This window comes from Pyxicephalus adspersus, chromosome 9 (genome assembly GCF_032062135.1).
Source record: "Pyxicephalus adspersus chromosome 9, UCB_Pads_2.0, whole genome shotgun sequence".
Taxonomy (NCBI): domain Eukaryota; kingdom Metazoa; phylum Chordata; class Amphibia; order Anura; family Pyxicephalidae; genus Pyxicephalus; species Pyxicephalus adspersus.
This window is the reverse complement of record NC_092866.1, coordinates 11,693,536-11,720,620: the sequence shown is the minus strand read 5'-3', so window position 1 is coordinate 11,720,620 and position 27,085 is coordinate 11,693,536. Positions and strand designations below refer to the sequence as shown.

Sequence of the window (27,085 nt, the reverse complement as noted above, 5' to 3'; positions counted from 1 at the left end):
CCCCTCTTCTCTTGTCACCCCCACCTATGACATCTTCTCTCCTGCCCTGGCAGAAGCTCCCCATGTGCCCAGACTGGTCCATACACACCTCACCATGTGCTGCCTGCAGGGAGGGAGAGGCATGATGTGCCACAGTGCTACTCTGAATAATAGTTTCTCTGAGTTGTCCCCTCTTCTCCTGCCACCCTAACCTATGGCACCTCCTTTAATGACAAGGAACTTCTCATATGCCCAGACAGCACCTCACACACCCCATTGTGTGCTGCATGCAGGGTTTTACAAGACATGGAGGGTAAGATATACACAGTCCTGCTGCTGATATAATGAGCAGTTTCTCTGGGTCCCCCACTCTTCCTCTGCCACCCTAACCTATGGCACCCACTGACAGTGAGCCCCTCATGTGCCCTGACTGCTCTATGCACACCTTATTGTGTTCTGCCTGCAGGGATGAATGGCATGGGGTACCTGCACACAGTCCTGCTGCTGATATAACTAATGATTTGTTCCTCTGGTTGCCCCCTACTCCTGCCATGACAGCCCCCAATGTTTCCTGACTGGTCCATATGTGCTGCCTGCAGGGATGAATGGCATGGGGTACGTGCACACAGTCCTGCTGCTGATATAACTAATGATTTGTTCTTTTGCTTGCCTTTGGCTCCTGCCACTCTCCTATGGCACCTCCTGCCACCCCCCAGGTTTCCTGGCTGCTCCATATACACCTCACCATGTGCTGCCTGCAAGAGAGGGAAGGACATGGGGTACTAGTACACAATAGTGCTGCTCATATAATGTGCTGCTGGTAGAGACCTCCATCTCTGCCCCCCCCCCCTCGGCTCCTGTACCCTTCTTCTATGGCACCTCCTGCCATCACAGCCCCCCCATGTTTTTTACCCTGCTCCATTTACACCTCACCATGTGCTGCCTGCAAGCTTTTACTAGGCATGACACCCTGGCACACACACAGCCCTGCTGCTGTTGACATTCCAGGGCAGGAAAAAGTGGCATAAAGTATATATTTAGAGGCAAGGACAGCTGGCAATGGAAGGAGTTGGGGGTCTGCCTGCATTCTGGAATTATTATGGAACAACTGCTGGCCATGACGAGGGATCAAGGTTAGGAGATATTTTTGGGTTCAGCTCTAAAAAGCAGGAGCTAAAACTTTGGGTTACAAATACCTATTGTGCAAATCAATGCATTTATAAAGCCATGTGTATTCAGTTTTGGGTAGGGGAGGGAATGACCAAAACACCTGCTGGGTTCATTGGTGCTGTTTTTGGATAAACATTTCACTTCCTGCCCCAAAGACACAATAGGAAGTCAGGGGAAATTCTCTTAGTTGTCACAAGGACAAGTGTTTCCATTGGAAGATTTCTCCCCCTTTGTTTCAGCACCAAATGTTATATTTTGGATTTCCCATTACTTTCTGTACAGATGACAGAAAGGGTGAATATAGGGTGAATCTCCCCAATGGGGACACATGCAGCACTGACAATACTGATAGGGGTGTGAATGGGGCAAGAACGACTGATGCCCCATAAGTGGTGGGTAAGCCAGGTTCGACCTCAGTATACTCTGACTGATGTATTGCCATCCGCCCTTCCCTATGCAAAGCAAGATTGCCGTTTTGTAAAAGAACCGCACCCTCCCATATCCATGTACTATGGGGACACCACCTCTTTGCCTGGGGACACAGTGAGGAAACTGATCCACAAATTATTATCTTTAACCCTTCCTGCTGTGAAACATTCGCCAAGGTTGTGGCAATGTGCCCACCAGGGTATGGTATCTTTATCAGAGGTCCAAGCAATTAAGACTTCAATCATTTAAACACTGGCCCAACAGATGACCAAGCAACCTCTAGGGGGCACTATGACTCCCATGGAACATTAAGACATCTATGGGGTCTATGAACGCTATATATGGTGGTCAGATATTATATGCAGAGTGGGGGTGATGCTGACAGCTCCCAGAATCAAGGGAAAACATATTGAATAGACAAGGCCCTTTATTTATGAGTGGCTGGCAAACTGGGCAATTACCCAGGACCCTCACCTTTTCCAGGGTCCCGTTTGAGAGAATGGCAGGAGGTTTTGAGGATAATAAACCTCTAATATAAGCAGGTTTATTCTTTGCTCTCCTACAGAGCTGTGCACCATGTGTGTGGAATATTGTGCCCCCCCCTCCACTGGACACCATGGTTTCTCCCATGTCTTGCATAGACTAAGGGTCAGCGGGAGAAACCACAGCATGCAGCAGGGGGAGACCTATTCAATACAAAGCTGGGCATGGGAATGATGTTTTTGCAAACCTGCTTCCTTTACATTTCCTCTCTTGAAAGCTTCAAAAACCAAATGCAAATCCCACCTAATGCAAACCAAAGCCCATCAATTCCGACCTCTAGGCTGACGTTGACATTGCATGTGAGTTTGTTGGTGGGTAATGGTCACCTGATTACCTCTTGAGGATGGATCAAGCTATTGAGCTGACCAGTTTCCTTCCATTTCCTTGAGATTTATTGATTGTACACACATTACATCAGCACCGTGTGTAACCTTATATATTATTCACATGGTCCCTAACCAGGGTCTTGTAACCTCCAATAAAAGTGAAATGATGGTGGGGGGGGGGGGGGGGGGGGGGGGGGGGGGAGTAGGTGTGTAATATTGTCCTTCCTATAAAAGTATATCTTCCATTGGGCTGTGCAAAATAACATGAAAATGTAGAACCAGCCTTATGTTATGTAAGCTGCAGGGAGTCTTGGGACTCTTCACAGCAGCTTCCTGTTTCAGATCTATTGCCAGATTTGCAGTAAGTGTAATGATTAAGACAAGGAAAAAGGAATAATTAGGTTGGTGATGACAAGCTCTGTATTTCTCTAATGACAGATTTCCTTTAATGAAATCCATCCTGCAGCTCAGTTCAGACTGGAAGCCAATTTTAGAATGAGGGTCCCGCACCTGCTTATAAGGGGGGATGGAGTTGTGGCCTCCATCATAATGTCATTAGCAAAGATCAGCTCTTCAATTTAAAGGCAGATTTAAAAGATCCAGCTTCCTGTGATCCCTGTGTAATAGAACTCTAGATGAGTCTGTGCCAATCGAGGCTTTATTGATTTTGTACACTGCTGTCAGTCTAACAGTGTGAACAAACTTACAGGAGGAGAAAGCCCAGGATGACTTATTTATTGTAATACTGCTCCTATATGATTGGATCAGAAAGAATAGGAGGGCCCTTAACCAAGCTGTGCCACTGGAGTGGAGGGAATGAAGGATCACAATCTGGCTGTGCTGTCTAGCAGGGTTGTCTGAATTACATGTCTGGCTGAGCAGAATTATACAGAAATCTTTCACACGTTCAGTTCAGCTGTGTATGTAGTCATTCGCATTAAGGAAGTTCTCCGGCTTTCAAGCCAGAGATTATCCCTGCAGTATTTCTTTCTACCACTAGATGTCCTCAGTATAAGGGACTTGGATCTGAAAGAGGGACAGTCACTCAAAATCAGGGGCAGTTGGGAGGTAATAGGAGGAACAATCCCTCCATTTCAGGGACACTAGGGATGTTTAAAGAGGGACAGTCCCAATTCAGTGACAGTTGGGAGGTATGTAGAAGGAACAGTCCCTCAAATTCACAGACCGTGTGGAGGTATGAAAAAGAACAGTCCCTCCAAATCAGGAACAGTTGGGAGGTATAAAGAGGAACAGACCTTCCAATTCAAGGGTAGAATAATGGTATGAAAATGGACAGTCCATCCAAATCAGCGACAATTGGGAGGTATGGAGGGGGACAGTGCCTGCAAATCAGGGACAATGGGAGGTTTGATGAGTGAAAGTCCCTCCAATTCAGGGATGGTTGGGAGGTTTCCAAATGGACAGTCCATCCAATTTAAGGATAATTTGGTGGTATGAATAGAGACAGCCCCTTCAGATCAGGGACAAGATATGAACAGGACAGTCCGTCCAAATCAGAGACGGTTGGGAGGTATAAAGGGGGTCGATCTCTCCAATTCAGGGACAGTGTGGAAGTATGGAGACAGTCCCTCCAAATCAGCGACAGTTGGGAGGTATGAAGAGGGACAGTTCTTCCAATTCAGGGACAGTTGTGTGGCATGAAGAGGAAGGGACCCCCTTATTTCAGGAACAATTGGGAGGTATGGAGGGGGACAGTGCCTGCAAATCAGAGACTCAGGTTTGGGGGTATGAAGAGGGACAGTCCCTTCAGATCAGGGACGATGGGAGGTTTGACCAGGAACAGTCCCTTTCTTTTCATCGACAGTTGGGTGGTGTGAAGTCCCAGTCCCTCCAATTCAGGGACAGTTGGGATGTATGAGGAGGGTCAGACCCTCCAATTCATGGACAATGGAAGGTATGCTGACACCGGCACATCTTCCATGGCATCACCATTTGGCTGCTGTCCCATTGCACAGAACATGGATCATGTGATATGTGGTTTGATTTGGGGATTTCAGCCCTTCCTCATATGTGAACCCTGCTGCTCCACCTGAGCCAAGGTGTTCTGGGAAGAGGTAGGTAGTTTAAAGGGAAGTGTTTTCTTATGAGGGACTTTCACCAGTCTGGAGAACAGCTCCAGTATATGCTTGGTGTAGAAATCCCCTGTCCTTCCTCCCCTGGCAGTGCCCAAACATGATCCAATATCACCCACAACTAACTGGCTGAATGCCAGACAGGGCTGGGCCCCTTCCCACTCACTGTGACATCATCATAGAAGAGAACCAACTTCAAAAAATGCTCAGAATAATTAAATATCTGGAATGCCCATTTTCAGTGTATTTCAATTCCATATAATATTTTCTCTTCACTTGCCACATGACTTTATAAATAAGGCTGCTCCAATTCCTTAGCACCCCCCATTCTTGCATATCATATCCCCCTCCTTTTCTGAGAGTGTCTAATTACTGTCTGTGCTGACCCAACCACTTCACCCTTACAGCCAGGGAAGGAGTGATGAGTAATACTATCCCAGATTGGCAGTGCCCATCACCAGTCTCAGGGCAACTACATAAGTGAGGCTTTTACTTGTTAATAATACTTCAACACTCACCTTCAATCCGGCAATGTGCCTAGCAGTACCTCTTCTTGGCCACCAGATGTCCACGGTCTTGCATGTTGAATGATGTCCAGTGTCAGTCAACCCAAAAACTAAGAATTTCAGGAGGTCACAGCCCTGTCCATGACTTTGTAGTCACTGCCAAGCCCTTCATCCACAGTGTAGTGGTGCAGGGGGGGGGGATTTGCATCAATGAGGACCTCCCAGCCATGGAGACGAGGTGAAGAAGAAGGTGAAGAAGGGGTGTAGCAAGAACTCCTGGGCAAAATTTTGGATGCCTTTTCCCAGGTGTCCATCCCACAACTTATTATAATTAACAAACCTGCATTGGACATATTTGCATATCAAGGGTCACAGAATACAGTCACTAAATTTGTTTCTGCCTTTCTGCCCTTTCATGAACCAGCACCCCCACTCCACATCTGCTGCCCTCCTCCTCTCAGATACTGCCGGCCATGTATTCCTAATGCCAACAAGCACCCCCTCCTCCACCACAACTATGCCACAGCTATAGAGGGCAAACAGCTCGCCATATACCCCAGCAGCCTGCAAGTATACTGAAAATAAAACGCAATATTTATAAATGCTATATAAATGTTTATAATTGTTGGGCCCCTATAGCCTTTATAGGACTATGGGCTCTATAGCTTGGTATCCCCATGCCACTAACCTACGGCATCATGTGACTACCATGAAGACTTCATACTGCACAACATACAGCCAGTGCAAGCCACTACTCTAGGGGCAGAGGGGCTTTTATCATGGGTATTACCAACCGTTCATACATCAGCCACATGGGGAGGGCATGGTTTTTATTGAGCCTGCAAAGCAGAAACTAGAGCCCTTGGTTATAATCATTATGGCTCCCCCCAGACATATATATCAGCACATTATACTGCACATAGAATGATGGTTTTAGAAGCAGTAACAATTATTGCAGACATACATGCAGAAAAAAACCCAGCGCAAGTACAATGTGTTTAAATTGCTTGTCTATGTCCCTGCCAACATCTGTAACCCAATACTGAGATGAGTGCATATATTCACATTACATACAGAGATCAACTGTTTGTCCCTGGCGATGTCTTGGCAGCTCTGCCTGAGACGTGGCATGTAATGCCCACAGCCTGGCTTATAGCGTACGTTGTACAAATCTCCTCCAAGCCAAGCACAGGCTCCCGAGCACACGGCTTTCCACTTGGAGTTTTGCAGAGGGCACCGGCCCAGGAGCATTTCAGGCCAGCACAAAGCTCTTCAGTGCACAAAGGCAAGCGGGGCACAGCCAAACAAAAAAGACAACTTTTCCAGGAGCCCCATGGTAACCGGCTAACAAAAGCCACAAATCTGGGGGTTTAACACCAGACATGGCCTGCATGCAGAACCTAGGGAGCTGGCACAGCCAATAATAGTGCGGTCGTGTGACCGATAGACTGTATAACCCCACAAGACTTAATCCAAAACTTTTTTAATGCTTTCTTCAAATGGCGATTCATTTTTGTTGCTTGCTGCTCTGTGGGGTGGCAGTGTAATAACATCACCGAATGGGTGGTATTTTAAGTATCCTCATTGGAAGATTTTACTTTTCAGCCCCAGAAACAATGGTCAGCGGGACAATAAGAGAGGGGCGAATGTCCCCATCGGGGACACAATCAGCAAAAAAAGCCTGAGGGTACTGTTAACCCTTCTCCACACTTTCCAAAAACGTGCCATGTTTGGTCATTGTGATCAGACCCCATGTATGATCATCGTCACATGGGGGAGGTCACAAGCTTGCCGCTAGTTCCCCACCATTAGACCAATGAAACAAGCACCACAATGCAATAAGGAGGGGGAAGGTATTTTCTAATGGGAGGCAGTGCTATCAGGGGACTCTGTTACCATATTTTAGACTTCTAAATTATTTTTATTTTGAAAAATGAATATAATGATAATGTTCAATATGCTCCCCAGAAATTCTTTTAAGTTGGGTGGGAGCCCCTGTATTGTGACCCAGCTTTTCAGTAAGCACCCAGAAAACCCCCGGGTGGTATACAGGAAAGTGCTGGGTGGTGCGCTTGGCTTAAAGGAGCTAGGGAGAACACTGATGTAGTTGTCAATGAAGCAATGTTGGTTTAGCCAATCGTTTTTTGCGTAATAACTTTTGGTTGGCAAATTGGAGGCATGGCAGGGGTGTATCATTTACCTACATGATTTCACCAAAAAGTCCCCCTCTTTTTTATCTCCAAACATAGTGATTCCATCTCACCATTCAACCTTCCATAAAGCTCCATCAAGGAGTCAGAAAAGGACCATAGAGGTGTACATACAATACATACATACATACAATGGACCCCACCATTCCACCTCCAATGCCCATATGTATCTATATAGTTGCCCAGCAGATGCCATACACATCTTTTCTTGAATACTACTATAATATCACTATTATTTCTCCATTCAAATTCAACTATTTTGTTCCTATTTTTACAAATGAAATAGAGTTCTATAGATCACCTTAAAAAAAAAAGTGACTTGAGTACAGACAAGAATGTTGAACTCGTACCACAGCCTAGGCAAGGGAAAGGATTGTTCTAGCCCAGCTTTCCTTAACCAATTTACCTCTGAAGAACCCTTGAAATAATTTTCAGGTCTTGGGGAACCCTTAACAAAACCAATTTATTGGGGGTCAATAAGAACCCTCCCTCCTAGAAGACCACCCTCATAGACAACTAACAACATCATTGAGTCATACAGCTGGTTCTACCAAGTGGTGGTGGCTCAAGAATTATGCCAACATCATCAAATCAGAGATCAATTGGCCACAGTTTGAGGAACCCCTAGCAACCTCTGGAGGAACCTTGGTTGAGAATGCCTGGTTTTGCATCAGCCCAATATACTATATGGCGGGGCATGTGCGGGACATTAGAGGATGCATCGTTCATGCTACTGTATGTTGTCTCAATCATTAGGATCATTCTGAACTGTCCATGCACATTACAATTCCTCCTCTGATCTTATTCAATTGCTTTAATTTGCAGCCTCTATAGCCCATATTCAGTAAATTGTACATTGCATCTGTACCATTGGTCAGCATTTGATACAACTTGATACAACTTGCCAGCAATCATTAAATACTGAGATATCGTTTGTTTGGAAGTGATCTTCTTTTCTATTTATTTGCATCGAATGGCAAAGAAACCCCATAACCTTTGTAAGGAGTACTCACCGCCCCTCGGGCCATTAAATATCACAATGATCTCCATCGGCACGGCCCCATGGCAGAGCTTTCCATCTACGGAAGGCCCCCATTAATCCGCAATATAAAGGGGGAAATGTCTTTTTTCATGTCTTACCTTTCACATGGAGCGGCCTGTCTTACGGCTCCCTCCCTCCTACTTTCCTACCGGGATATAAATAAAATTCAGGGTTTTTTTTTCCTTAAACACAAAAATCTCCTTGTTTAGGGCTTGAAACTGGATCCAGGAGAGGAGAGAGGAACAGGCGACTCATTCTCTCATCCTCCTCAACCTGGAGAGGAGGAAAAAAAAAATCATCCATAGAGACCATCAATGCACATACACCTACAAGGGGCGAGTGCAGGGACCCTCATTATCATGTGCCTGGAGGGGGGTGTTGTCATTAGCAACCAATTACTTTTTGTTTTATTCTTCCACACTAATAGGGGGTTAAGGGCAGAATTTAAATGGTGGTTACGTACAAACCGTTCTACCCTGTGGGATAAATTTGGCACAGGATAAACCATGGGGTACATGGGACCTTTTTACATAACTGAATTAAATCCTTGAAATCTTTTTGGATAAAGTAGATGATCAGATCTCCATCATTGTGTTTATTGCTGTCTATGGGGAATATATTGGAAGGCAAACTATAGGATTCTGGCAATAAATATATGTATATGTATATATATATATATATATATATAGAGAGAGAGAGAGAGAGAGAGAGAGAGAGAGAAAGAGTCCATATATATGGGACTGAACATTGCATAATGATGTGAGTGCCAATTAGTGCCCTCACCATCTAATTCTTATTATTAAATGGGCTCAGCCAGATCAATAAATTTCTGGTCTGGAGTTGACTAATAGGAATATAAACTACCAATGTATTGCAATAAAGCAAAACCGCATGCATGCAAATAATTACCCATATGAATTATACGAAGGGTGCTGGTTTACCTGCTAATAGATTGGTATTTGTCCAGTCCTTCGTTATATGCTGCTCCATCTGGAAAGGCAGGGGAACCCCTATTTGTCCTCGCTCAGCAGGCACAACTATATTGCACCTCATCTGGTCTGAGCTGTATACCAGGTCATGTATATCATGGTTCTCATTTATTATTTATCTTTTCATTATTAGAATGATATGTATATTCTGTACAGTGTGCATGTTGGTGGTATAAAACTAAAAAAAATATATAATCTGCTACAAGAAATATGATTTTTTTTTTTTTGCAGCTCATGATACAAGTCACAGGAAGACAGGAAGGCTAATTGCCATCCAGCGGTTGACAAGTGGACAGTAAAGAGTGTACAGCATAGCTTTATCATAGGAGGCTATATATCATTCCACTTATGCACCAACACCACCATACTTCTCAACGTGGGGGTTCAAAGTGACAGCTGGGCATCCAGCATTCCTAAAAGGAGGGGTCAGCATACCAGTCCCAGTATTCTTTTTAATAATCGAGAGGTGTATAGCACTAAATCCAGATAATGAATTGGTATCAAATCAATATCTTGTCATGTGGAAGCCGACTAGTGTATGGTCGGGAGACTAATGATCAGTTGTGTTGGATTAGATTGTATATAGTGGGGAATAAAGCAGTGTGATGGGTGGTGTTGGGAACTCCTGTGTTACAAAAAGTGTACAAACCAGAAACAGGTGTTCCTAGAACTCCATGCAAGCAGAGGATCACCCAGCATAATTTTCTGGTGTATTAAAAACTGAGAGAGTGGTATATGCATTCCTTGTATATCCCCATAGAAAAAATTCAGACTGATATAAAATATAATTTACTCCATTTGACTAAGTTCAGATTGGTGCGCTTGTCAATGGGACTGTGGTTACTCCTCACTGTCCAATTATTCCTGAACTATCCCAAAGCCCTCCGTATCAAAAAACAAATTGGCAATGTGGAAATCCCTTTTTGTGCAGGAGTTTGGTTGCCGGGCACTTTTTGTATTCAGGACTTCCATAAACTTTCAACCTGTTCAGTAAATACTGATGAACATTCCCAGACACTTAACAGATATAGAGTGGTAAGCCACACGGTCATCAAACATCCGCCTGAGCTCAGCTTTATCTATCGGCATTATTTAACCGTAAGACCTGTGTAGGTGCATGATGCAAGAAACTAATATTGTGAGGATATACATGTTACTAATATTGTACAGTAATACCTTAACTATGTGCTGCACATATAACAATTAACATTGAAATGATATAAAAACAAATCTACATTAAATCCACTGGGGTTAAGTGTGTCTGGAGCAGCCATTCTCAACCAGGGTTCCTCAAACTGCTGACCTCCATTTAATAATTCCTGCATAGTTCTGGGGCTGACATCACCTGGTAGAGGCAGCTTCATGATGGTTTATGGTGTCTATAAAGGAGGTATTCTAGCCACCAATGTAAGGGAACATTCTTTTCGAGAGATGTTCCCCAAAAATGGAAATTATTGCAAGGGTTCCTCAGGGGTTAGAAAGGTCGAACAAGGCTGCTATAGAGAATATACCCAAAGTGATATATTATTACATTGGAACCCCTCCAATTTTTATTAATGCCACAAAGTGTTATGATATGAACCCTTGAAATAACTTTCAGGTCTTAGGGAACCCCTGCTATATTTAGTATATCCACTGCTCACAGTACAATAGTATGAAGACCGGTGGGAAGAATTCTTCTTACATTGCTGGCCATTGAGGGAAGAATGTCACCCTTACAAATAGCCAAAAAGATCATTGGTGTAACTTGTCCTGAGCAACAGAAACTGCTCATTGCTCGAGGAAACCCAGCAACCTCGAGAGTAACCCCAGGTGAAGAAACACTCTAGCGTTACCTCCCAAGTATGCCCATAGCAATAAAAACCACTGTTTCACATTTTGTAATTGCCACATTTTGTTTTTGTACACATTGCTATTACCTGTGCTGCCTACGATTTGTCATTGATTGTATCATTTCCAGAGAAACCATCGCAAGGAATTGACCTTTTCTAGATGGGTCAATGTTTTACCTGCTTGTTGCCAGGACAAGTTTCTTTATGAATGAAATAATATCAGGAGTTCTAAAACAGAAAAAGAAAACCAGAAAACGTTTAATTCAGTTTTATGTAAAATGTGTTTAATTTTCATGTATAAAACTATATATTTCATTTTACATTTACACAGTATATTCATCCACATAATGGATTGGTTCTCTGATTGTAACAATACTGGTAACATGATCTGAATCCAGATGACAGTTTTTGTTTTTTTCAGAGGTTGTGTCTAGAAAAGGGTTCAAGTTTTCCGATACCTATTTTGATGGTGTAGTTAGAGTGGAACTGAACTTAAAAATAAATCAATTGCAAACAGGAAGTTTTTTATTGCAGATGAGATATTACCTACCCGATCCTATTCCTCTGGTAAATGGAAACTTAGTGCACACGGTGCCAGAATTAATTCATTCTCATCTACAGAAGTTTCATCATCCCAGCCAGAAAATCTGAACCTGGAAGAAGATCAGGTGAAAATATTGTCACCGCCATGGGGGAGTCATCAAATTTAGGTCTTCACTTATTATCCTCCATTGCTCAGAATGGCCAGTAGCTGACTGCAAGTTGATGTGTGTGGTCCACATGCACACAAAACAGTTGCATCCTCAATATTGTAATATGTCAATGTGTAACATGTGGTGACCGAGTTCACAATATCAGATTGCAATAACGCCACGTGTTGCGTTGCCATTCATTTTAAACACCAACCACTACGGCAAAATGCTTGTGTTCCACGGTGCTGCACAATTGCTTGCTCCAGGTCAGCGACTCAGAACGTACTGAAGCCAGAGCTAGGCGACGAGCACTTTTAGAATGGGATGCTCTATATATCTCAGTTTTTAATCATCTATAAATGAAGCACATCATTCCTTGGTTCATGTCTTGGAGGAGTTTCCCTACTTTTCTTCTGTCATGTTCATGTTGCCAGACAAACAGGTCGCTGCACGTAAAATTGTGAAAGAGCTTTTGACATTTTGCAATGTGAAATAAATAGTAAATTGTGATTGTTGACCCTGCTTTTACACCTTCTGCATTGATAATACATTGAATCATTGATGGATGTAACTTGTTATTTTAGAGCTGCATATCTTATTTTTCGAAAGTATCCCGGCCAGGTCTTCTCCATCCTGTGCACGCACACTGTGGCCCTGTACAGAACGGCTTCCTGTAAGAAAATACTGAGGACCGCAGGATGGAGAGAACATGGCTGGGATGCTTTCATAAGAATGGCTGCATGGCTCTGAGCAGAAGCGTGAAAATGATGGTTAAAAAAGGGACAGAAAAAACCACTGACCTAGGCGGGCTGCACTAAGTGAGTAGGGACAACCCTTACAGGAAAACTTGGAACAAAGGTTGTCCCTTTAATTTTTACTTTACATGTAGAGACCAATTGCAACATGTGAATGGCAGGAGACGAGCAGAGAAACTCCACCACGGTTTGAACCAAGAAATGAACTTCCTTTATAGACCTTTAAAAATTGCTAGGTGGCTGACTATCCATGACTTCTATGAGGTCAGGGTGAAGTGAGAACACTTACAGTACATGTTAAGTTATCTGGTTTGGAAAGAGATGTGTTAGAATACCTGTCAAGTTTTTTTTGCTTTCTGGGTCAAAATGAGAAATATTCAAAATTTTGAGTGGTCCCCAAACCAGGCAGAGGGGGAAAAAAGTCCAAAAAGGTTCATTTGTTCTGGAGACAACAGTCTAGAAGGGCATTTTTCTCACGTTTAAGTGTTTTCCTCCAATTTCCTGTTGTGTCTTGGGAGTAGGAAGTGAAGGGCAATTTCTCCAAAAATATACAATGCAAAAACAACCCCAGTTTTTCACCTTTCCCAGCTCTATATAAAACATTTTGCTTTAAGATATAACTATATCTACAGATCGCTACCATGACATGGCAGCCAGGAAGCAGTGGGTTTGGAAGACAAGGTCAGCAGTGAAAATCCTACAACCTAAGCTGAGTTTAGAAGCCATTTCCGGAAGATTTTTATGTCTGCTATGGCAACACCACAATCTTTTTCTCCAACTTCTGCGGTGGGAAAAGAAAAGCTCTCATGATGGAGTCCAATTCCTCCAGGCCTAGCTGGGCATGAAGAACAGACACAGAATCCGTTTCACACCGAACAACAAACTTGAGCAGGCGGTACAGATCCAGGAGGACATCTCGTAACACCTGAAACAACAGACAAGAGAAAACCAGTGAGGTGCTTCTGCTGGAAATACTTATACTTATGACAGTGATGGTTTTGTAATCTAGACTCTCAATAGGACACCTGCCAAAGGAAAACATGACAGACTCCATAGAAATTCACAAAGGGGAGGCCAGCTAAATGTTTGGCTATCCCTGGCTATGACCCCTTTGGCTTTGATACTTTGAGTAACTGATTTGGAACAGGTATTAAGTTAATGAATCCTGGCTTTGGATTTTATAATCTGCATCCAAGTCAGTGACTTATAAAGTATCAGAGCCAGAGAGTCACCATCACAGCCAGGTAACGATCGAGTTCAGAATGATGTCTGCAATGGCAGTGTTTGCATTTCTATTGTAACAGATTTTTAATAAAGCTTTAAAGCTAGAAATGATATATATATTAAATATTAGAAAATTATTTAAGGACAGACTCATATTTTTGCACTGGGGTAACATGCACACTGTACACGATGTTGCACTGCGGTGGCGTTCATCTGGATTAGAATTACAATATATGATAACACATAGATGTATGCTATTGTGAGCTGCATTTATAAAAGCAATGCATGTATCCTTATGGTATATTTACCACCGCCCCATGTTCTGGCTGAAGGAGACCCCCAAGGGCATTTTTAGGAGCAAGACTGCACCATTGCACAGAGAGGTTTGCTGAATTGAGAGCAGAGGTGAATATCGGACTGGGTGGGCTGCATCTAGCACAAAGGCATTCATTAAAAGGATAACACATACTAGAGAGACCCTGTCACTAACTTTAAAACTTACAGTACTTACATGGTTTTCCCTTTCAGTAAATACTTTATTTTCTTGCAATGTGCACGTTAGAAAATTTTTAGCGCAGCTCCTCCTTTGCACATTATAGACTTCTCCTCTAGGAGTGTTTAATTAAGGTTTGTGCTGTCCCAGCTACCCTGCCCCTCCCTACATGACCTTTGGAGGAGGGGCTAATGGGAATACTAGCATATGATCGACAGCGCCAAGTCTCCTGGCATCACATACAAGATGGCAGCACCCAGCAGCAGTCTCAGGGCATTTGGATATCTGCACATGGGAGGCATTTATAGGTAAAATCATGCATACGATATTGTAAAGGCACAATTAATCCTACAGGAAAACTTTTTTGTTGAAATGAATACAGGGTCTGTTTAACAATAGTTTTGGAAGCTGTAATACTCCTTCAAACCACATTAGGATGTGAAAGTATCTGATTTTCTTCCTCTCTGGCTAAGAATAGCAGTTCCTAGTTTTCAGGTTTCCTTTGTATAACTCTCAGCTCCATTCTTCATTGTCTCTCACACCTGATGACATCCTTCACACTTATTTCTTGTAAAAATTTACTCTTCTTCTCCAATAATGACATTTCCTAGACTACCCGTCAGAACTAATGTGTTGGTAAGGAAACAACAGGAGGGCGAAGCTTCAATTTCTGACTATGACAAATGATAAAGAAAATAATATATTGTAGAGTGATGACAAAATCTAGTAACACAAACACACCAACTACAGCAATCACCTGAGGGTTTGAAGTGTAAATTATCTTAGCTTAGGGACAGTTTTAATTAGTGCATGGATTTCTATGCAGAAACGTGATTTAATGCAACATCCAAGACATGATGGTGTACTAGGTTTCATTCATTCATTCTTAATGGCAGCTTATGAATGCCTTTCCTACTGCACTGCAGCACAATATGAGACAGCACACTGCCACACATTTGTGCTTGCACAATTTTTGGTGCATTGGGATTTTTGGGTTATCTTGTTGCTCAAAGTAATGCATGCCAACATAAATAAAAAGCGAAGGTGGAGCCATAATGGAAGAGGACAGAGATAGCTATTTCTGATACAGCCTTATATATGAGAACTAAATAAACATATCTGTCAAAAGAACAGTTCCTAAAGTGGAGCTAAACCCACAATCTTCATCTGTCCCTGTTCCTTCGCAGGGTGCCATCATCTTCTTCTTTTCCTGGAGACGTAGATGATCTTTGGCCATCTTGATTGCCCGGGCTGGGATGGTGTAACTACCACAAGGGCGCACATGACTTCAATAATTCCCAGCATACGCAGGGGAAGCAAGAATTGCCTGGTATCTTGGCAACCAAAGCCGAAGCTGCGCATGTGCACCTCAGATTTTTGGACAGATACCGATTAGGTATGTTGGAAGGTTTATTACAGAAGGGATATCGCTTGTTCTTTCTACAATAATGAATGAACTAATCATAGATTTTTAAAAGTGGAACTTTACTTCTGCTTTAACACCTCTTCCATGTGAGCATTCCCTTAATAGGCTGAAGGTATTCTATCCTCTGAGTATAGAACAACCATAGTGTCATCCATCTTTGTCCTTTCACCCACATGTCAGGTGAGGTAAGGTGTATGCTTGTTTCTTTATTAGCTGTGAATATCATCAATTATAAATCTTGTACAGGCGTCTGATCGACATTGGATAATTGTTAGTGTGATTGTTTCCGGTGACAGATGAAGAATAAGAGCTTTACGCACAACAATGCTCTGTTCTATTGAAAGGGGAGTGGGGAGGATGAGTGAGCAGCACTTTGTTGTGTTCTTGCCCATAGAAAGGCGTGATCAATCATCAATTTGCTGTAGGAGATTGATAAATGACGTTGGGAGACCACTGTACACAACAGATTTTCACTCAAGATGAGCACAACCATTCATCTCAGGTAACAATTATCTGACATGTGTATGAAGCTTTAGGGTCTCTAGCAAGGACTAACCTAAGCTGAGCACATCAATTCCTTACCTTACCACAAGCCTATTACTACAGCTGTTTAATGTAAATCTTAAGACGTAATATCATAATGACAATAAAACATTCTTTCTATAAAGTATATAATACCTAAATAATAAGAAAGAGAATGAAAGAGAATACCCCCCCCCCCCAAATTCTAAAGAACTCAAAAAATACAAATGAAAAAGTAGCAGGCTGGCAAAGGTGCCAACCTGCTACTGCCAACTTACTGAGTCAGGCTTTATCAGAATTAAACCAAAAACTTGGTAATACAACTCCTACTGATCGCCAATAATCTGGAAGATCAGACCACACATTCTTCTGGCTGCCTGACAACCCCACAAAAAATGCTCACAATCCCAGTTTGGCTTTTAGGAATGTTAACAGTGGGTTTGGAAACTCACCAACAAAAACATATTATATATCATTATTATTTAATATATTGCAGTTTATTTGTATTTTATTGTGGTGGCTGCATTAAGCATTTTTTATTGGTGCTGACAGGTACAGCTTAGGGCAGTGTTTCTCAAGCTTTTTAACATGGGGGAACCCTTGAAATAACTTTCAGAGAACCCCTGGTATAATTACTATATCCACAGCTCACAGAACGTTAGTGTAGTGGTCAGAAAGAAGACTGCCGACCAGTAGGAAGAATGCCACCTTTAAAGAAAGCCAAAATGATCACTGGTGTTATTTGAAACTGACCTGAGAGTCACAAACTGCTGATTGCTTAAGGAACCCTTGGCAACCTCTGGTGAAAACCCCAGGGTTCCACGAAACCCTGGTTAAGAAACACTGCCTTAGGGTAAAGCAAGAACCTTAAATAAGAGGTTTAAAAAGGGATAACTAAGGTCGGGTTCAGATCTGCCTCCGGATCAACTCCCTTTGCTAGTCGCTTGGCCACTCGTACCTCCGTTCTAGTTTTTAAAGAACCAGTGTCTGCAGATTTGATAGCTGGCAGAAGTAAGTGGTACTGAACTGCTCATTGGCGCCCCCCTTTCATTCTCCAGGGCAGTGGTCCCCAAGCTTTTAGAGCTTGCGGACCACTAAATCTAAGGACTCCGGACTGCACAAGTGCAGGGAGCCATGTGTCATTCAAAGGAGAAGAAACTTCCCCCCAGAGTGATGTCATGATGCCAGAACCCCCCCACTCCAGAAAAACAACCCGCCCACCGTCCTGAGCCTGCAATGCATATAGCAGGCATGGTCTGCGGCTTTGGCTTGTGCGCCCCCTTAAGTGGGGTCCTTCTCCTAACCCTGCTAAGGGTGCCCTAGACAGAGCCGCAGACCACCTCTGGTCTTTGTGCTCTTGCGGCTCAGCTGTCAAGATGGACCAGGGGTTGGGGACCCCCGCTCTGGGGAGTGCCACAGGTAGACTCTATACCGAGTGAAAATATATAAAATTTATAAATATATAAAATTTTTCACTAGCAAAAACAGCTGACCAACAAAACTGTTCCCACTGAACTAAATGTACTTTTTCTTTTACTTTTAATTTCTTTTATACGTAATTCATACGCAGTTCATACATACACTCTCCATCCATCTGACACTGGCTCAGCCCGTCTGTCAAATTTAAAACTCATCATGGCCCATGAGCCCAAAAGTTTGCTCACCCCTGGTCTACACATAGTGTCTCCTCCCGAATTAGCTGTTCACTGGCATATAGATGCAGTAATTGTGCTGCAACCTCATTGCCAGTGTGAACATAGACTTAACCTTTAAAATGGGAATCATAGATTTCCATCAGAACTGTACGTCCTCCAATGTCCTTTGTGGCAAATTGCTTGCTAGGGGCGACAGATCCAGTTTTCTTCATGCACATCCCTACATAGAGGTATATGATGATCCCTTACATGTCAGTGACCTCTGCAGGGTTAATACAACACCTCCAGCATTCAATGGTAGATAACTCACAACAAAGAGTGAGGATGATGTTATTGATCGTTAACCGCTGCAACGAAGAAAACGGCAGCCACCAGAGAATAGAATGCATAGTACAAGATAAAGACGGACTCAGTGGCTAAGGATGAGAAGATCACACCAAGGACAATCAGCGGTGAGATATTTGTACGGAAAAAATTGGGTGAATCAGTAAGAAACATCTGGTAACCGTTTAATAGATGGATGCTGCACATGTACAGTAAAATCACCATAAAGGAAATTATGTTGATATGGCCTTTAAAAAAGTTATGTTGATTTTTTAAAAGTGACGTTCTTGTCAGCTAATTACCAATTTTAATAATGATGTGACCTTAATAGTGTCATTGGTGTAATAACAGTAGGATCACCTGGTATTAATTTACTGAAAGCTGCAGAAAATTGGAGTTAAATAGCTTGTTAGCAATAAATCCCCCTTCATTGGTGTTAGAGTCAGAGGTAAGCCTCTCTCTTACTGGTGTCGGCTTCAGCAATATATACCCTACGTATTGGTGTTCACTGATTGCCTGCTCTCGCTCTCCCACATTGCATTAGTCTGGAACCACACTATCCCTGTAGGACATTGTCAGCCAAAGTGACCACTTTGCAAGGTGTTGGAAGCTGTGAATTGGGGAACTGTCCTGCTGAGGCCTCACAGGTCTTAAAAAAAAAAAAAAAGGCAGGGTCGCTATCAGGAAAGCCTTGGTTTAAAACTAATCTCTGCAAAGCAAAACCCCCTCCCATCCCTCCCTTCTAATCAGCAGCTTAAAGAAAATAATGAAATACTTTCATCACTTCCAACAGGTTCTTTTTTTTGATCTTCCAACTAAAAATTTACAAACAGGTAGACTTTTCAATGCAGAAGATTGATACTGTATCACTTCTGCAATATACGATTCTTACCTTTCTGGTACAATCTTCACAGCTCAGTGTATAATGCTTAAAAGAATTGAATTCCTGCGTAAGAACTGGTGACTCATGTTGCTGCGGACAGCTAGGGCAACTGAGGATCCACAACCTGGAAGACCAGCCAAAGATGTCCGCACCGGACATCACCCTGCTGCATCGTAACCAAGTATGGTTCTTCTTGCATAGATCAGACATCTGTGTACCTTGTTGGCACCACTTCTGAATGTGGCAACCAGTATTCTAGTGCTGACCGGTCACCTCATCTCCCTGTTGCAGTCCTCTATGGACTGAGAGGACCTGTTCTGCTGCGCAGCCATTGTGAAGTGTTCAGGTCACTCAAATATCAAACTGGACATTTGCAGAAGGATCCTCATCCTTTGCAGTGAAACACGTAAAATACTCAGGACCTGGCACCGATATATGTGAAACCTTTATTTAATAGAAAAAGACTCCTCCTGCACCATCTACAGCTGGACACACATTAAAGTTATACTGTCATTATCAGTAAAGGCTCATGTTTTATAGATACTAACTTTTTGTTTCCTCTCTTTTAGTGTTACTTTGTACAGATGCTGGACAAATGTCACTAGTGTTCGCTTACAGCAAGTAGTAGTACAGACAGTGATGTTCTATTGTTTTTTGGAAGAGAAAGGGCAAGTGGAAGGTGGCTCATGGAGTTCTTCACTCATTGTGTAGTTTAGTGATCCAGCATGGAGGATTGATCAACATTATTCATCGGCTGGTGGTAACACCAGAACAAAAATCAATAATTATCCAAAATCTAGCCTCTGTATAAAGCTAAAGTCCATAGGTATATAACATAAGGCTCTATAGGTTGCTTACCGTTACCGTGTATTCAAAGCAGCTGTTATGCATCCAAGCGGAACACATCAACATTCAAATCCTTATAAAATTCTAAAATATTAAATATTATTCTAATAGGAAATAGCAAGTGGTTAAAATGTGAAGGCTACAGTAAAAATGACTGATATAAACCTATAATAATAAACAATGATGATGAAATTCTAGCCCGGCCTTTAGAGTTATATTATTTCACAGTGGAGGTTATTAGAGAAAATAAGGGGGGCTGGAGGGGAAGCGGAGAAGCTTGCAGAGCCCCTGCTGTTTTATAAGCAGAACTTAGTATAGGTAGAATTAAACAGAAATCCAATACAGAGCAGCCAACTCCTGTCTGAAGTGCCGCGACATAACGCTCAATCTGAGAACTATTCTAAAATTTTGACCTCCATGTTACAGAAACAGCCAGTAGGACCAACCACTAGTAAATAAAATGGTAAAATAAAAAGAAACAGTGTTATAGAAATAATGGTAATTCTAGCTTTGAATTGAGCATGCTTCTCTCCAAATGGCAGACACAGACCCCCTCTATTGCTGCCCTGGGACAGATCAACCAGAAGGCAACCTAGACAAGATCCTAGAAGTCGTCAGGTTTCCTAGGGGCTCACCCTTAGAACTGTAGGTATTAAGGATGCAGGTGGTTAACTTGTGCCATTCAATCAGTATGTTTACTAAAAATCAAACCTTTAGGGGTTCATTTTTGATCACGTAACTGATGCCGGTACAATGTCAGAGATCATATTGCGCGTGGAGAATGCCATTAGACTACTGGTACATTTTCATGGCTGTAAGGTCAGTTCTCTATATTAAAAAACAGAAGTACAGTGTAAGTTAAATCATTTTTTTCTTTTAACTTCTACAAAAATTGTTAGGTATCAGTGACCCTTTTTTCATTAATTGTGTCTAGAAATAATGCTGTGACCTTCAGACCGAGCAACCAATGCACAGAGGACATCAGCAGGTGACCAGCTCAGGGTGTTCTTGGTCTGACACTTTCATTGTGTGAAAGATTTTCACTGCAATCAGAATATATTTCTCCAGTGAGCCTAAAAATAGAAGCCTGGGGAGGGCCTGAAAAATGAACAGAGCGGCAGAAATTGGCAGTTCATCACGGTGGGTAATTAAGAAATTGAATCTGTGCAGGAGCTGAGCTTAAAATACTCTTCCAAGCCGGCTGCTAGCAGTACGCAACATGGAATTAACTCCACCAGTGCCTTGGTGGTCTGAATGTCGAGGAATCATTATATACACAAGAAGGTAGATATGAGAAGAGCATGGGATCAATTCAGGGAAAGATAGTGTGTACACTAAGCAATCATGCACATAAACAATGGAGCACGTCCAGCCGTAGTATAGCCTGCTGGGGGTCAGTGATTGGCTGATGGGATTCAGTGGGAAAGTGCTGGCTCAGCAGCCATATCAGTCATTCAGCATTACTCGGAGAACTGTGCTGTGTAATAACCTAGTGATGCCCTGCAGCTACAGAGACTGAAGTAATGGCCTGAGGCCGTTCACAAGTTCTACCTGTAATACAATTACTGTGCCCAGCTAAATTAAAACTGAATTCCAGACTTCCTTTAAATCTACTGGTAGGGAGCTTATTAAATATGAGAACGCTGAGGTGCTGTTACTGATATTACCAAGGGGGCCACACAATATATGTAGTATTTATAGGGGCAGAGACCGCCTGCCTGCTACAGGAGACAGGCAGAGATTTGGGTATACTATAAATGTTGTGGAATTGGAGAGAGTGCAGAGAAGGGCAACTAAACTAATAAAAGGAATGGAGGAGCTATGAGGAGAGATTAGCTGAACTGAATCTATTCTCCCTTGAGAAGAGATGTATAAGGGGAATATGATCACCCTGTATAAATATATAAACGGTCCATATAGAGAACTCTCTTCCCAGTTATTCACTTTAAAGGCATTACAAAGAACAAGAGGGCACTCTTTGTGTCTGAAGGAAAAGAAATGTAATCCTTGGATAATGAAGGGATTCTTCACTGTAAGGTCTGTGAAAATGTGGAATAGGCTCCCTACGAAAGTCATTTCAGCAACAACTAAAAATTGCTTTAAGAAAAAGCTGGATGCTTTTTTAGAAGCACAGAATATAACTGGGTATTAAGGCTTTAAAGTAAAGATAACAATGTTTGTTGATCCGGGGAAAATCCAAATTGCCTCAAGGAATCGGGAAGGATTTTTATCCCCCTGTTGGAGCAAGTTGAACCAGGTTTTTTTGCCTTCCTCTGGATTACCTTTGTCTATAGGATTTTTATCTGGGATATGTTTGTTTTCCTTGTGGTTGAACTTGATGGACTTTTTTTGGATGTCTTTTTTCAACCTGACTATGCAACTATAGGAGATGGGCAGGTATGTTTCAGGGGCCAGACAGAGACTACTAGCATGCTACAAAAGAAAAAAATGATTAAAGGACATGCTACAGGTGTGGTAAATACTAGGGGTATTAAATGTAAAATGATTGGGAAGTATTGGGAACATCTTAGACTAGACTACTTAAGATTACCATGATTACAGCCCTTTTAGATCCATGCTGCTACATGTGCTCCTTACAGTCCAAGTAAACTGTTTACTGTTATAATAAGAAGAGCAGAAAAAAGACAGCAAAGAAAAAGTCAGTACTATTACAGCCAAAGAGATGGTAAGGGGGTAAAATGTAATATTAATGTCCATAATTTTGAAATAGGATGTCACACAAGCTCATATAAGAGTGATGTCTGACGTCCACAAACCTTTGGCCATATGGTATACCTTACAGATGGGTTATGTTGGAAAGTGTGAAATAGCATGTGTAAACCTGGAAGAGAAAAAATGAAGGTGCCAATGTCCACCACACTATAATTACCATTTTTAAAGGGGTCACATAAAAAAAAAATCCTTCTTTGCACCAGATTTTATGTCCATACAAGTTACAGCTAATTGCTGTAATAACACGTCCTGGCATTAGGACAGATGGACATATGCGGGAAGCAAAGCCATTGCTATGACTAGTCCTCAGCTGGCCCTTCTGTTAAGAGCGAGGCAGAGAGGATGAGCAGTACATTTATCAGCTCAACTCCCAGTAAAGTCAGGCAAGAATTTTTTATAGGAAGAAATGGCCAAAGCAATATTATCCATACTGTAATCATTCACCTGAAACTGGTTGTCTGCTAATATTTAATGTAATGTTATACCATTTGTAAATAAATACTCATTGTAAAGCCCAATTAAGCCTTCGATAAAATCAAATACATCCCAAAGTCCAAACTCTCAGTTTGTTTTCCTGACTAAAAAAGCCTGACCCTGGCGTGCATGCTCCAGAAAAAGAACACTTGCTCACTGGTGGGGAGGAGTGGTATCTCTGCAGGGCTCAAACACATTTTTCGTTTAGCAAAGCACATGCTCCCTGCTTTTAGGAGAGCTCTAGTAGGAGCCTTGACCTCAGCAGAGAGACCACTGACACCAAAGTGTAGGGATCCTTCTCTGCAGCATTTGATTTTATTGGAACAATAATTCAAAGAAAACCTAAAGTACGTTTATGATGCTTTATACTCTGGTACCACCTACACCATTAAAAAGTCCCCTAAAATCCTTAAAGTAGAACTAAAAGTTTCGACCAGGTGGGCCAATAATGCAGAAAGGGACAGGTGATCTCCATTCTGCAAAAATCCCTCCTACCTGCCTGATCACTTCAGAGAACTGTTGAAAAAGCTGAGCATGCGACAAGATACCTGAAAGTCCTGCTTACTTTACCTTTACCGGGACTGAATGAACTTTAGTACACCTGTGAGGAAGTTATGTCCTCCCGACCAGACCAATCAAGTTGTCTTAAGGAAATAAAAAAAAAAAAAAGAATGGCGGCACCCTGGAACAAAACAGGGACAGGTCTGCTTTTACAACTCACCCCTGTCATGTGATCCCTCATCACCTCCAGTTGTAGGATATCGAACTCTACTCTTTGCCCTCTTCTGCCCGTTTGGTCAGCTGATCCAACTAGTTTCAGCCCCTGCTCGTGACATTTTGCTAAAAGGCCCCGGAACCCTGCAAGACTTCCTGTTAGGACCTGGGAAGGGATTCTTCCAACAGCTAACGAGAGTGACAATGTCACCAGGAAGCAACATTAGCACTGTAAGCTTGGTTTTTAGTTTTAGACTGTAAGTTTTAGGTAGGAAATAGCTTTTTGGTAGAAGATTAGATACAAAGGTTTGGTGCAGGAAAGATTTTTTCTCACAAGAGTTGAGCTTCGAAAAGGGTTTTCTGTGTACATCGAAAACTAATCATTATTAGTTAGAGGCCACACACTTACCTCTGTTGCTCGCGAGCTCAGTCCTCTTAAAAGTAGCACCACCACATTAATAGCGGCCCGGCGCACCTCAGCCACCGAATCTGTACGTATCAGCGCTGATAAACAAGAGCTCACCTTATAAGGAAATACAAATATTCATCTGTTATTATGTGTAACCTGAAAACTGATATTTCTGTAGGGGTCAGAAAATAAAAGATAATTATTTGTGAAAATGAAGATTTACCTCGTGGACAACTGGGCCCAGAGAAAACTGAAGCTGCTTGCACAGCTCTCCAAGGTTGGAAAGGCTACTGGCCCTCAGAGAGCTGTCTGGATCCCGGGAACCCCTCAGGAAAGCGTGAATTAAGGCGTCCCTGTGTGGGATGACCATGTCTCCTGCAAACAAAAGAAAAAGATTAATATATTGGATATAAGGCACTGTATATTAATCAATGTTCTCCCCAGCCTCTTTTTACTGGGCGCACCAGCCGGCACTTTTCAGCAACCACCCGGCTGTTTTTGGTTGGTTACTGAAAAATTGGATCAAAATACAGAGCCCCCACCCACCTACAGCTTCTTCTCAATCAGCTTAAAAAAATGTAAGGTAAATACTGTTCATGTGCAATAAGGAAACATTCTTGAAGTGACTGAGCCTTCCATGTGAAGCATAGAGGAGCAGAAGGTGTCATCAGCTGAGCCATATGCTAGTAACACAGCATTGCAGTGAGACCAGTCATGGTAGAGAGATGACAAAGGGAAGGTAAAGTGTATTTCCACCTATGACAAATTGCAATATTGACCTAGATATTTGAATTTCACACATCAGTGTTCAACCCAGGAATTTTTTAAGCCGAGTTGGAAGAAATTGAAGGTGGGTGGCAGCCCCTGTATTGTGACCCAATTCTTAAGTAGTCACCCAAAAACAGCCGGGTGGTTACTGAAAAGTGTTGGGCTATGCGCCCAGCTAAAAAAAGCTGGGGAGAACACTGAACATTCACAGTCTTGCTCACCCATATGTAGACATTTATATGGTAACCATTAAAAGACAGGATGAGGATTGAAGTGTATGTCAACAGGGCACATATTTAATCCCTTCAAACCTGTTTCAAATACAGCATGAATGATGTGACAACACAGTCTTTTTAACTCTGAAATCTTAAGCCTGTGGGGTCAACCCTGCCTACTTCCTTTGTCAAGTTCTTTTCTTTGTGCTAACCTTACAAAACACTTTCAACTGTATAATTTGCCAACCAAAAACAAGCAGAAATGAAGTTCATTGTTAGGGTTTAAATACATTTTAACTACTACAAATACTTTGCCTAACTGCTGTTGAGATAATACAACAGCTACACATGAAGTACATTGTCATTACTGAGTTAGACAACTCTCTGACCAGATCTGTAAGAAAGAACAACTATTGTGTAGAATGTATACGAATGATGAAATGAGCAAATATATAAAGGATTTTGAGAGTGCCATCTAGGATACAGGGACACGTGTGAGATGTTTTCTGAATATACTGATCAAGCAAAGGAGAGGGTGCTTGATATCCTAGATTGTAAGCTCTTCTGTTCAGGGTCCTCTCCTCCCCGTGTCACTGTTTGTATCTGTCAGTCATTTGCAACTCCTATTTAATGTACAGCGCTGCGTAATATGTTAGAGCTATATAAATCCTGTTTATTATTATTATTATTAATAATAAAAATAATAATAATAATATTAAAAACGTGAAATCAGAAACCTGAGTTAAAAGGTGTTGGCTAAGAGTGCATCACAGACAAGACAGAAGAATGAGAGTATGTCACGGAGACTACTAAAACCTTGATGCTTTCTATAGCAAGATGTGTGATTTGATGACCAATGGAAAATTTCCCCTTATTTACATTGGAAGCCTCCCTAAAGGAAAAATGTACTAAAGCACACCCCCACCAACATAAATAGAGCCCACCTAGAGAAATACTTTGCCTAATCAGAGATATTAGGCACAGATATTAGATATTAGGCAGATATTAAGTACACACATGCAATAATTGCTGTTGGAAACTGCACGATGCATGTCTGAGTGCTGTACATACAGTGTTGTTCTGCCCTATAGAGAGTGGAGGGGGAGAATGACAGAGGGGCACCCAACTGCAGTCTCTCCCCTTCACTTCCATTACGATCGCTCGTCATCTGTGGATCCACCAGGACAGATCCATGGACGAGCGCTGTAAACACACCAGATTCTCATCTGATATCATCCCTGAGCCGATTATCGGATGAGAACCATTGCAGGTGTGTACGTAGCCTTACTATGTAGTACCACTAGGTGCAGAAGATTCTGAAAAGGTGCTTTCTGGTGAAAGTGAATTTCTGCATTACAAAACTGCAAGCAGCATGGTTTTTATTGAAGCAGGAACAGGTGATGTCCTTTCTGCAAAAATTCATACTAATTTGTCTGTTCACAATCTTCTTTTCTAAATACACTGCACTGCACATACACAGAGTATGATTGGTTTTTCAGCATAACTGAATGAACTCTCATAAGCATGCGCAGGAGTTATGCCACCCCGGCCTGGCTGAGGATCCAACTCCTGTGAAGATGGCAGCACCTGTGCTGGAACAAGGACAGGTAAATGAAAATAAAAAATTGCAATCCAGAAGGTATGTTTATTCGTTTGCAAAAGGAACATTGCCTGTTCTTTCTGGAATAAAGGACCCGCCTGGTCACAATTTTTTCTTTTTGACATAAAGTTCCACTTTAAATATTAGACTGGATGGGGTGCACTTACAGTGGGGTTGGCCAAGTTTAAAAGGACAACTTTTACCAAAGGTAAATTTATCTTTTACAGCTAAAG

General features: G+C 42.2%; 1 protein-coding gene across 4 annotated transcripts in view; it reads right to left on the bottom strand.

Moving 5' to 3' along the window:
• Window positions 1-11,376: 11,376 nt before the first annotated feature.
• TANGO6 (transport and golgi organization 6 homolog) overlaps window positions 11,377-27,085 on the bottom strand; it is a 36,639-nt gene continuing 20,930 nt past the window's right edge. For 2 of the 4 annotated variants that reach the window (XM_072422593.1, XM_072422594.1), the window contains exons 16-18: window positions 24,493-24,644; window positions 24,270-24,383; window positions 11,377-13,491 (exon numbers count right to left, since the gene is read on the bottom strand). In XM_072422593.1, coding sequence (XP_072278694.1) covers window positions 13,315-13,491; window positions 24,270-24,383; window positions 24,493-24,644 — 443 coding nt within the window. In that variant the 3' untranslated portion in view covers window positions 11,377-13,314. Of the gene's footprint in view, window positions 14,958-20,650; window positions 20,768-24,269; window positions 24,384-24,492; window positions 24,645-27,085 lie in introns of all 4 variants that reach the window. The other 2 variants (XR_011922241.1, XM_072422595.1) reach the window with 2 other exon arrangements.